At 40.0% G+C, this 13,030-nt stretch overlaps 2 protein-coding genes across 4 annotated transcripts in view; one reads left to right on the top strand and one right to left on the bottom strand.

Moving 5' to 3' along the window:
• PRKCE (protein kinase C epsilon) overlaps nt 1-3,280 on the bottom strand; it is a 515,280-nt gene extending 512,000 nt beyond the window's left edge. For both annotated transcript variants that reach the window (XM_032353625.1, XM_032353627.1), the window contains exon 1: nt 3,178-3,280. The gene's annotated coding sequence lies outside the window, so the exon portion shown is untranslated. The remainder of the gene's footprint in view (nt 1-3,177) is intronic.
• A 42-nt stretch (nt 3,281-3,322) lies between these two features.
• The window catches only part of SRBD1 (S1 RNA binding domain 1), a 203,099-nt gene continuing 193,391 nt past the window's right edge, over nt 3,323-13,030 (top strand). For both annotated transcript variants that reach the window (XM_032351862.1, XM_032351863.1), the window contains exons 1-3: nt 3,323-3,379; nt 8,289-8,368; nt 11,771-11,948. In XM_032351862.1, the coding sequence (XP_032207753.1) occupies nt 3,329-3,379; nt 8,289-8,368; nt 11,771-11,948 (309 nt within the window). In that variant the 5' untranslated portion in view covers nt 3,323-3,328. The remainder of the gene's footprint in view (nt 3,380-8,288; nt 8,369-11,770; nt 11,949-13,030) is intronic.

Consider the following 13,030-nt stretch of genomic DNA (forward strand, 5'->3'; position numbering starts at 1 on the left):
AAGAAATAAAATCTTAAAAAAAAAAAAAAAAAAAAGAATGACAGACTCTTGGTTTCAGCTCAGAGTGGTCCTGGGATTGAGCCCCACATTGGGTTCCAAGTTCAGCAGGGAGTCCGCTTGAGAATTCTTTCTTCCCCTTTCCCTCTGCCCCTCCCGTCTTTCTCTCTCCCTCTCAAATAAATAAATCAATCTTAAAAAAAAAAAAAAAGAGTACTAGGTTTAAATCCAGATCTGCAGTTTAATACCTGATGTGACTTTGGATGGTCCTCTTATTTATTAAAAGAGGATAACAACAACATCTCATTGAGCTAATATGTGAGTTAAATACACATACATGTAAAAACATTAACACTGACACAAACTGATGATCCATGAATAGAAGTCATTATCATTATTACTATTACAGTGTCCCTGGAAAGATAGAACCCATAGGGAAAGGACTTGAAAACAAAGGTAATAACAAGAAAGTGATAACATACAATGAATACCAGATGAACAGCTGTATGTTTTGCAGCAATAAAATACCTGCAAGCAAATCCAAAATATGTTTCATTACTCCCAAACACTATTGCACAAGTCTCAGGTGAGAGTCCAGATTATTCCAGACTAAAGCCATGAATTTTTTGAAATTCAGCACTTAAGATCCAAAAGTAAACAAAAGATTGGGCACGGTCCTAGAGAGAAAAGGCAGTTTTTGTGGTGGCGCCTGGTTTATACTTAGCGATTATAAATTTCCTTTGACAGCTTTTAGTGGGAGTGATTGTCTTGCAAAATTCCAACAAAGAAATGTTTTCTGGACAGTCTTAAATTTGTCTTTGGAGTAGGTCACCACTTGCATTAATTTTAGAGGACTCCGCCCCAGCTTTTATTTTTCCCAGATGTCTGATGTCTAAAACCTTATAGATTATTTACTTTTGCTTAGTAATCTTTTTTCTTCCCCAGTTGAGAGGCAAATATCCCTGGTGGAAGAGTCAGGAGCCAACACTATAGTGCTTAACTCCTATGCCTGCCCTCACTTTATACTGTGGCTACTTTGATATACAACCTAACCATGATTCTAGACTGTTTTGTATGGCTCTCCGCCTCTTGTGATTATATGTAGTCTCCAATCTTGTTTGTAAATTCCAGAGCAGAAATTATGTCAAAAGATTTCGTAATATACTGATTTACCTTAACTTTATCATCCCCTACCTGAAACCTGTATAGCGCAATTCAACATCAAAAGTAGGTGAATGGTAAAGAGTAAATTCTTATTATTATTATGACCTGGTTTCCTTTCCATAATCCTGAACTGTAATGAGTTCTCTAGTATTTTCATAACTAGAAATTATGGAGCAGACTGTGATTACAGCAGGCAGCTCCAAATCTTCTGGAACCATTTCAAAAGGCAATATAAGACTACAAATTAGGAAGGGAAAGGAAAAAAAAAAAAAAAACAAACCCCACCAGAATCTCTGAACAATCTCAGAAACTGATCCTTACTCACCAAGAAGCTTAGATAAAGCTGAACAGACTTGTTCAAAAAGAGTCTTGTTCTCTTCCTGTTTCAAACATCAAGTAAAATTTAGCCTCACTTTGGGTGACTCTGTAGCAAAGCCCACTCATAAGACATTTCAATATCTTGCTTGGTCTTTCAGTACTCAAAAACACATGGAAATGAGTCATTGGCATGGAAAGCTGCTCTACAGAATACTCTAAAACAATCAGTTTGTTGGGGCGTCTGGGTGGCTCAGTTAAGTGTCTGCCTTCAGCTTGAGTCAAGATCCCAGGGTCCTGGGATCAGGCTTACCACTCAGCAGGAAGCCTGCTTTTCCCTCTCCCACTCGCCCTGCTTGTGTCCCCTCTCTTGCTGTCTCCATCAGCTAAATAAATACAAATCTTAAAAAAAAAAAAAAAAAATTCAGTTTGCTTTTTCTTCAAATATTAAAAAAAATTTTAAGTAAACTTTATGCCTAATATGGGGCTCACAGTTACAACCCCAACATCAAGAGTCACATGCTCTACTGACTAGGCCAACCAGGCTTCCCAAATCCACAGGATTTTCATCTACTAAATTTGAATCTAGACTACCAACAAATTTCCCTAATTTTTCAGTCTAATTTTTTTGTCTGTTTTTGTGAGTTTAGGGTTTGGCAAAAACCCTAACTCCGAGCTTAGGGTTTAGGGTTTGGCAAAAAACACATCACCAAAAAACAAGTCATTTTTCATTTCTACTAAATACCTATTTTTGAGAAAATACATTCAAGGAAAAGGGAAAGAAGAATTGCTAGGGAGGCCTTTATAGCTTTTAACTTTAGTGAAAAAAAAAGTGGGGCTTAGGGAGTGCAGGTGGGGAGTCCTCAAAATAAAAAGCAGGAGCTACTTTTGTGTTTTGTGGGAAAGGAAACAGAAATGTTGGATTAGGAGCAAGGCTCACCTAGGACACTGGGTTATCAGGACTCAAACCACAGCACTTTCCAAAAATCTGAAAATTAAATAGGGTAGGGTTTTCTCATTCTTGCCCAAGGTAAGGTATGTGGGATCTGCGTTTACCTTGATTAAATTAATTCTGTGAGTATTTACTGCTAATATGTAAGGGGGTACCTTATCAGGTATGGGGTAAGATAGAAGGGAGGGGGTGAAAACAAGTTCAAAGACAAAAGGGATTGGCCCAAGTGTACTAGTAAGTTTCGAAGAGAACCAGGTATTCAAATCAATGTACTTGGCAGTACGAGCTGTCTGAGAGGCCTTAGTAAAACAACGAAGACACTAGGGTTAAACTCTTCCATTGAGGAAGCATATACTTCAGGGACTGTATGAGGGCTTCTCAGAAGACGCAGATTCGGGTATTTTCATAGACTGGAGCAAAAACCCTTACCTCGTGGCTTAGGAAATCATGAGACTCTCTTTAAAACACGCTTAAAACACCCGGAGGTAAGTTCATTAACGATAACCAAAATTGACTTTAGAAGGAATAAAATTTGATTTTTTTCTCATCTTCCTATTGCAAATTACAAAAAATGTAATGAGAAGAAACATTAGTGACCGAATTTTAAAAAGACGCGGGACGCGAAGAGAGTAAAGTGGGTTTAGACAAAGAACAAGGAGGCGGGTCCGAATTCGTAGCACCGCCGGCCCCACTTCCACCCGGATCCGGGGAGAGAGAGTTCGCCCCCGGCTCCTGGAGCCAAGCCCCACCTCAGCGCTCCCACGGGAATCTTCGCTCTAGCCCCGCCTCCGTCCCGCTCGGCTCCATCCCGCTTCGGTAGCCCGGCGCCTCTGCGGCGAGTAAGGGAGAAAGCGAGGCGGGACTTCCGGTGTTTGAAAAACTTCCGGCGGGAACCGGAAGATGCGGTCACACACACAGAATCCCGGGCCTTCTGACTCGCCGGGCGGGAAGGTGAGCTGAGCGTCCGCCTTGGCGGAGTTCCTGAGTGCTCGCGTGAGCCCGGAGATCGGGCTCCGGTCTTTCTGGGGCCATTTAAAAAATTCGGAGCGCTCATTTGGGAAATAACATCCCTTTTTAAAGTGAGAAGTTTCATTACATTTAACGGTCTGCGGTCTCTATCTTCCAACCTACACCCGGAAAACTCTTCTAGCTGCCGTGTGTCACCTGGCACATCTTCTCAGTCAAATTTCAGCTCTTAGCGCATAGGGGCAGACCTGGGAAAACCCAGGCAAATCTAGATTGTTGCTGTGTCTCAAGTCATCAGAGATGGGGGAGGAAGCACCCTTTTCACTAGCACATCATGGCCTTGTCCACATCAGCGGCATCCTCAGCAGTGTGTCTGGCATATAGGAGGCGCTGAATAACTTCAGGAAAGGAATGAATGAATGGGAACTCTAGGCAACTTTCCTCGAGCCTCCCACGCGCCAGAATGTTGTTAATATAATGTTTGTGGAATGGGAAGCAAGCCTAGTCTTGCTGTTTGGGGCTTTGGGTTCTAGATACATAACTAGAACATAGGTTTCCCCTTTGAGTAAACCATTGCACCTCGCTGAATCTCAGGCTTCTAATTCATTAAAAAAAACAAAAAAACACCTATCTGATTTCTGAGGCTCTTTCCAAGTGGATTTATTTTTATTATGGATTATGGATTTTAGTTTTTATTATGGATTATTATGGATGGATGTTTGCTGACATTCCACCACTCCTTTTTGTACTCAGGGAAGCTTATTTAGGTGCCTCTTAAAAAGTTGTTCCCTCTGCTCTTAAGATTTCTAATTGTGGTTTTCCCAATTTTAATGTAATATTTATGTGTCTGCGGGTTTCTTCAACCCCCCTTCGCTTGATTTTTAGTTGCCCTAGTTTAGTGCCTCCTCCCTTAGTAATATCACAGCAACTGATTTTGAATATACTCATGTCTCCGCAGAGAAAAGACAACTTTGAATATGAAAAATCTCAAGTCACTAAGAATTGGAATGTTTTGTACCATCACTCTTTCAAAAGAAAAAAAGAGTGCCTGTGTGCTATTGCCTAAACTCTTAGGCAGTATAATAGTTTTTTGGGGAAAATGTATACTCCTCTATACTCCATGTTGTATATATTCTTACGTTCATTTAGTAAATAGTTATAGAGCAGCTGTTAAGTGCTAAGCTCTGTGTTATGCAGAAGTGATTAAGGCAAATGTGGTTTCCTCATGATATTTACTGCCATGAAGTAAACATGGGGGATGCAGACAATAAACAAGGATAATTACAGATTGTGCTTTATATAGTATTGTATGAAGGAAGTAAATAGGGTCCTATAATAATATTATATCTGGGAGACCCATTTTAGGTCTGAAATATTGAGCTCTAAGAGATGAGAAAGAGCCAGCCTATTGATGAGCAGGCAGAGTGAACCTGAGATGGCAAAGAATCATGCTTATTACAGTGACTGAAACAAAGTTGTGACTGCGGCCGAAAAGCTGCAGCACATGGTAAATGTGGTTAGAAAGATAGACAGGGGTTAGTCCTGTAGGGTATTTTAAAGGCCATGGTAAAAAATATGATTTGATTCTAAGTGAAGAATGGAGTGTGAAGTCATTGAATGGTTTTTAAGCATTTTCTAAATGATCTTTTGGTTGATACGTGGAGAATAGTTAGTGAGGCTATTAGATATTGGGAACTAAAGACACACTGGAGATCATAGAAATTGAACCTGTATTTTGGTGGAAGAATTTATGTTATTTACTAGTAGACTAGTTGTGGGAGGTGAAAGAGAAAAAGATTTCAAGGTTTTGGTTTGCAAATGAAACTTTAGAGGATGATAGATGTTTTCGGTATCTCGGTTATGGAGATGTGTATACATATGCCAGAACTTACCAACTTTGTACATTTTAAGCATGTACAATTTATTGTACATCAGTTATAGTTCAATGAAGTTGTTAAAAATTTTCTAAGGTTCTGGCTTACCCATCCATTTAGGTGGATGATGGTGCCATTTACAGAGATGGGAAAGATGAATAGGAATGGGTTTTAAAACAAGAAATAGTTACCAAGATTTCATTGTGGATATGTTAAATTTTAGGTAATTTTGAGGCATTTGCATAGTTTCTTAGGCAATATGGACAGTTTATTATGTAAATCTGTATCTTAGGCAAGATTTGGGGTGGAGGTATTAGGATTGTTATTAAGTAGGTGATAACAGATATTTAAAACTATGGAAATGGATGGAATTTTGTTAATCTAAAATCCTATGATATAAAGAAAGGGAACAGGGGAGGAGTAGAGATGAAGAAACCACTCCCAAGAACATTGGTTTTTAAACTGGAATATACCTGGCATAGGCAGTTTTTAAGAAATAATTTCTAGTCCTTAGTTTCTGTATATACTCTTTCTAAAACCGATTTGTCTGAAATTGACTTATGTGCTCATGCACATTCTCTTCTCCCACCTCCTTTTTTTTTTGCAAAAACACACACATACACGTGTATGAGGGGAGGGTAGAGGCAGCCGGGAGAGGGAGAGAGAGAATCTTAAGCGCAGAACCCACTACAAGGCTGGATCTCACAACCCTGAGATCATGATCTGAGCCAAAATCAGAGTCTGAAGCTGAATTGACTGGGCCACCCAGGCACTCCCCCCACCACCTCCCTTTTCAAACTCATATTTATCTACTTGTCAAAAGGCAAGTTGACATGTTACTCATCTTTCAATGGTAGCATTGCTTCCAGGGTGCCTAATTAAGGGGCATTTGGAAGTGTTTGTTTCAGGGAAGTCTTTAGTGGTTAATCAAAAATTTTTGAGACTGCCAAGGTTTTGTCTACTCCTATTTTAAACCCATTTCTATTAAGGATGAAGTATGGAGTGAGAATTGGTGCATGGTGGTCTGTAAGGGAATGTTTTGAATTCAGGTATATTGTAGAATGGGGTGATAGGTGTAGAAGATTTGGTTGGGTTGTTTGTTAGGAAGCTTAGTATGTTCAGATTTTTATTTTGGGGCTGGTCAGATTGTCCAGGGAAGAGCCTTTGCATTCTCCCTGGAGGGTAAGGATTTGACTAGGAGCTTAGTGGGAGAAGAGGACTGTGGGGTTGGGGGCGGGGAAGGGTCCTCTATTTTTAGCATTCAGTCTGTATGGTTCCCATGCCCACAACTGTACTTGCTGTCCTCTAGTCTAGAAACTTTGCTTTATCCTCTCCAGCCAATAAACCTCCAGATGTTTTCCTGGGGCACTTGCTTAATAGCATGAAGTAGAGTAGGGCCTGTAAAGATATTTCTTTGCCTCAGGTAGCTTACATCAGCCCTTAATCCCTTCATCCATAGTTCCAAGGTATTAGGTACTGCTTTTTGTGATTTTTTTTGAGGAAATCCGTTTGCTTCTGAAAAGCTCCCACTGCTGACTTGGAATTTTAATTTTCATGAAGTGAAATCTTTTTGGCTTCTGAAATTTTGAGTTATGCCTAGGAAAACTTATTCCCCCACCTCTACTCCAAATTATGAGAATGATCATTTTTATTTTTGGTAGTACTTTTATAGTTTTATTTTGTACATTTTAAGTCATTAGTTGGTGTGGAATATATTTTTGTTCAAGGTGTAGCTGTAGTACTTAAATACTTGTTTTCCTTTAGAGGGATAGCTTGTTGTCTTAATACCAATTGTTGAATAATTTATTTCTGCCCTGATTTGAAATGCTACCTATCATACACTAAATTTCTCTGTTTGCATTTTTGTTTTATTGTGGTAAGGTACATGTGACACAGAAATCAAAAATTACCCATTCCTTTATGATCAATATCTAGAAGCACTTATTTGAGGAAGGATAACCTACATAAACATAAAATGCCGCAAAGAGGGGGTGAAGGAAAAGATGGAAGATTATCCTGTCTGCTTCCTGGAAACACTTTTCCTTTTGTTCTCCTGCTTTACTCTGTGTGCTCTCTTGGCTAATAGTTCTATACTTCTTGGAGTTGAGCTATAGAACCGAGGGCACATGTTCTATTTTTTTGAGAACTCTTTGGTATTTCTGTGAGAAATTCCTTTCTCCTCTGAGTGGAAGTTAGAACCAGAGGCATTATAACATATGACTTGTTTAGAAACTTTTTTAAAGGGTTCCAAGCATGCCAGAGTCTCATGTAGTTTTTGTGGTTTGACATACACTCTTAGGTAATAAAATTTATTAGCTAAAGTGAATTTGCTTACTTCCTGTATTACAGAATGTCTCTGATTATTTGTCTCAATTTCTTAAAAAGCTAGGCCTTTGAATTTGGTAAGTATTTTCTAGTGACAGTTGTGATTAATTTATTTTTTTATTTTCAAATGTCTTATTTAAAAAAAAAAGTCTTACTTAAATACTGTAAATTTTACTATAAGGAAATGGATTATCTTGTTTCAGGAATAATCTGGCTGCTTATGTAGTCCGTTAACATTGTTTATTTGACTGTCAACTTTGTAGAAAGGCCTTTCTTTTATATTGTGAGAAGATGTACAAGTGGGGAAATACTTCTTACAGTTTACTAAAGGATCTTATAATTTGCTGACTGATGAGCCATTTAATAGCACTGGTGGTATATGCAAGCATATAACTCTAAAGAAACTAAAAATTGTCACCCTGTTGGAGCTTATATTTTTCCGAAGATGGTTCATACTCAACAGGCTCTTAAACTATTCGAAGGCTTTTAGCTGCTCTTATAGTTGGCAGTGTGTGGGAGGGGAAGCCAGTGTTCAGAGTTTTGAATGCTTCTCATTTCTTTTTCCCCATGGCATTTTTTCACAGCAGAGCTATTGGAGCATTAGTTTTGAATGGCACATAACTTGGTAGACAACATAAGTGATCAGTCATTCAAGTGATTCACATCATTCTGATTTTATGTTCTGTGTCTTCCAGATGTCATCGTTGCCAAGAAGAGCAAAAGTAAAGGTCCAGACTGCAGTATCCAAAGATGAATTCTCTTCCTTGTCTGAATTGTAAGCATTTGGTTTCAAATGGGGTTAGGACAATGATGTATATTTTAAGGAGGAATGTGTTTGTCACTACTGTAAGTTATTTGGGTTGAAGAATGCTGTGTCTATTTCATTCATTCATGAGACAATGTTTATTGAATTCTTGTTGAGTCTCAGGCTCTGTTTCAGTGTTGGTGTTAAAGTATTAACTAGGAGAGGGAAAGTAACCAACTAAATATGTAACATGATATATACACTAGCATGTAAGGTCCATGAAAGCAGGGAGTTTTCTATTGCTTCAGAGAAGGGTTTCCCAAACTCAGTACTACTGATCAGATAATTCTTTGCTGTGGAGATTGCCCTTTGCATTGCAGAATGTTTAGCAGCATCCCTGGTCTCTACCAACTAGATGCCAGTCACATTTCCCTAGTTATGACAACCAAAAATGTTTCTAGACATGGCCAGATAGTCCTCAAGGGGGCAGAATTGTTGACAGTTGAGAACCTCTGCCTTAGAGCATTGTAATGTTTGTGCCCTGAAGATATTTGTTAAATAAGTGACTCTAAAGGAACATAAAACAGGGCCAGAGAAAGCATGGTTAGTGGTTCTGGGCAGGGGACATCTTGGATATAGTATTCAGGAAAGTTCTTTTGGAGGATGTGGCAAGAGATCTAAATGAAATTTGGAAGTATAACTTATAAAGATCTGGGGATGGGGTTCCAAGCAGAGGGAGCAGCAAGTGCAAAGCCCTTATGGCATGAACAAGCTCTGTGTGTTCAGGGAACAGTAAGACCAGTGGCCAGACAGGAGTCACCAAGGCAGAGAGTGATTGGAAATGAGATTGGTATGGGCAGGACCTAATAGGCCATGACAGAGTATTAGGGTCTTATTTGAAGTGCTGTAACTGAACCAACATGAGTTTGCTCCTTGGGGAGTCACAGGTGCACCAGGTGGAGTTGTCACATAAAGTAAACTTTATTTGCAGCAAATAAAGAGATCATAGGGAATAGCTTTCAAAGCTTCCAAAGAGAGTGAATGGGTACCTTTTGTTAAGGGTTAATAGGGAAGCCTTGTCATCTGTGTAGAGGCAGGCACCAAATCACGTGTGTACCTTAAGGAATCATGCCTGTATGTACATCATATGTCATGTAAATAAGGCTGAGTCTCCTTTTGGGCAGAGATTTTAGTATTATGATGAGGTAAAGGTAATTGCCAGTCATTCCAGGGGTCGCTCCAAGCTTCATCTGTGCAGGTGCAAGTCAGAGGTTTAGCTCAAAGGGTCTGAGTTGTCTGGGCCAGTGAGAGGTCTGGTCAGGGCTGTTGCCATCACCTGAAGAGTGGTTTTGGGTTTTATCTGCCTGAATTAAGAGGTAAGCTGGAAAGAAGAACTTAAGGAAAAATGAGAACAAAGCATATGGGCAATAAGGATCAGGTGTTGGGACCTAGCTGGTGACAGTAGGTTGGAAAGGCATGGGAATGCTTGGGGCAGGGATGTGTCATGCTCTGGTTTACATTTGTAAAAGATTATTCTGGTTTTTTGTTGGAAAACAGACCATAGGGGAGCAAGAATGGAAGCAGGGGGTCAGTTAAGGAGATTGCTGTAGAAGCCTAGGGTCCTAGAAGTGAAAGTGGGGGAAGGTAGTCTAATTTGGGATATATTTTGAAGATAAAGAAGACGAGATATGCTGGGATTAGATTTGGGGTGTGAAGGAAAGGCAGGAATTTGGGGAAGACTGGAAGAGGATCAGGTATGAGGGTAGTAAAATCAGGGGTTCTGTTTTGGACTTGGTAATTTTGAGATGATTGTGAGGCATCCAATGAAGGTAGATATACAAGTCTTGAGCTCAGGTCAAGTAGGAAATAGAAAATTGAGATTCCTCTCTATTCCACTATCAAATAAGACAAGGTCATCTAGTAGGAGAGCATAGAAGAGTGCTGTGGAATGAGTCTTAGAGGATCCCATCATTGAAAAGTTGGGGAGAGGAAGAGCAGTAAGCAAAGGGACAGGGAGGAGCTAGAGAAGCTGCCAGGGAAGTAGGAGGAAAACCAGGGGAGTGAAGACCTTGGAAAGACCTGGAAGGTGTGAAGGATGTGTTATAAGTGAGGGCCAGATGCCAGTAATAGGTCAGGTATGATTAGTGGGAGATGACCAGCTATCTTAAAACTGCCTCATATATAATAAAATAATACCTGTTCTTAGGTTTTTCTTTCTGATACCTGAAAGCCCTTTGGTGTCTGTCATGTGACTTTCACAGTGGTCCCCTACATTGCAAAAGTCACATGACAGACACAAAAGGGCTTTCAGGTATCAGAAACTGGCGTCTGTGCTCATGTTGGATGGGAACTAGGTGGAATAAAGTCTTAGTTTGGAGATAGCATGAGCTGAATCCTGGTTTTCTGTTTCCTTAGTTTTCTAATTCTCCTTCCTTTCAATGCCACTGCTATCTGTTATGGGAGTTTAAATGATTTCGTTTGTTTTTGCCTACTCTTAGGCTTTAGTTTGCTTCCGCTTCTGAAGAGAACTCCCTGGGGGGAGGGGGGAGAACTATCAGTGGCCTGACCTAGGAGAGCGTAATTTAGAAGAAGTCATTTAATCAGGTTTTTGCCTCCAGGCAGAACTTGAACCCTTCAGAAAGCCAGATATCCCGATTTACTAGCCTTAGTGAAGGAAGTGGTTGTCCTTCCCACCAACACTGACCTTTTACATTGGGGTAGACAGAGATTTAAAAGGTTGGCAGGAGCACGATGTTCCTTCACCAGAGTGCACGTGACTATTCTTCCTCTGCTGTTGCTGTGAGTTTGATTCATGGGTTGTTAGAAAGTACTGCAGCTGCACCTGATCCCATCCAACCAGCAAACAAATCCATTCGGTGAAAGGGAAAAACGAAAAATTGAAGCATTTGGAAGGGTCTTAGTGCTGGCTTTTTATGTCATTTAGGGTGTTTCCTAGCACCATTTCCCATTTCTTACATTGGTTTGAGTAACTTTAAGTAAATTTGAGTACCACTTAGGAAATTGTTTAAGCACTTTTCACTGTTATAATGGCAAACATTACAATGACTATGGTGGGACACCACCCAGTAAATTGCTTAAGGTAATAAATGGTTTCCTCTGTTTTGAATGTGTGTGTGTGTGTGTGTGTGTGTGTGTGTATGTATGTGTGCGCAGGTGCACATGCTGGGTGAGTGAGAGGGGAATAGAGAGACCTGTGATTCATAGCATATCAGGGGCTATTTTTACTTTGGTCCTCCATCAACTCTTGTTTTAGTACTTAGCTATATCTGTTCATAGCCTGTGCTCACATCACTGCCTTTTGTATTAAACACCTACCTCCTACCTTTTTTTTTCTTTCAAGAAGCATGTCTCTTTTGCCTTTGACATTTGCCTTCATTTTTCCTAGAGATTTTTCTGTCAATTTACTTCTAGATCGTCTGCTTCTGAAGAAGATGACAAGGAAGATAGTGCGTGGGAGCCCCAAAAGAAAGTCGTCAGAAGTCGTAAGCAGCCTGTTCCCAAAGAATCCAAATCAAAGAGGGTGCCACGGGTAAAGAAGACCACCAAGATCAGTGATGGCTTAGAAGGCATGGCTGTTAAGGAGGAGCTGGTAGGCGCTTTTGTTGGGTGAAGGGAACACTGTAGTGCCTTCCTAATTGGTGATGCTACTTTCTCCTTACTGAGAGTGGGACAGAATAGGTAGTTGACAAAAGTACAGGGCAGTGGCATTCTTTACCATGGGCTCTAGTAGTATTTATCGTTAGACTGTGTTCGAAGGGAAAGAATATTTGTCAACTGACATATTGATGGATTTTTCTATAAGCAAATGCTGTATCTGTACAAATCTGGATTAAAACACAACAACGACAACAATAAATTATAGGCTTTTTTGCATTATAAAAAGAGTTGTGCATTTCCAAAATCATTCTCTGTGGTATTCCTTTAAGAAACTGCTTCCACGGTACATTTGAAATAATACTTTTTTAATATGCTGTAGAAGCTTGACTTTTCAGGGACACATTTATTGTGTATAGTAGAGGACACTATATTGTACCTTGCTCTGCTCTTAGATAGGGCTTTTATTTAAATCAGTTTCTCCCGTTATCCAGTACTTCTGTTTCTTCATCTTTATATACAAGCTTTTCACTGAACACACTTGAATGGGTGAGCAGGCTTTACCTAGAGCTGAGAAAGTATTGACATCTATCATATTATTGGCAAAATTTGGAGGTTTTTCATTAAGCGTGGTATGGTTGCACCTAAAAGTAGCTTGATTGCCTAACCTACGAAATATCTCTTAGTTCCGTGGTTTTTGGCATTAAGACCATAAAACCTTTGAGAATCTGATAAAAGTTATGAACCCTCTCTTCAGCAGAATGTGCACATGCCTAGCTTCTAAATATTAAAATATAGCTCAAGAAGGTACAGCTTAAGAACCCTTGTCATGGTGATTTCTTGATCCTTCCAGTGATGCTCAGTTATATGTGTATAAAAAAAAATTAGAGGGTGCCTGGGTGGCTCAGTGGGTTAAGCCGCTGCCTTCGGCCAGGTCATGATCTCAGGGTCCTGGGATCGAGTCCCGCATCAGGCTCTCTGCTCAGCAGGGAGCCTGCTTCCCTCTCTCTCTCTCTCTCTGCCTGCCTCTCTGTCTACTTGTGATCTCTCTCTGTGAAATAAATAAATAAAATCTTA

The sequence above is a fragment of the Mustela erminea genome, chromosome 7 (genome assembly GCF_009829155.1).
Source record: "Mustela erminea isolate mMusErm1 chromosome 7, mMusErm1.Pri, whole genome shotgun sequence".
In the NCBI taxonomy this organism is placed as follows: domain Eukaryota; kingdom Metazoa; phylum Chordata; class Mammalia; order Carnivora; family Mustelidae; genus Mustela; species Mustela erminea.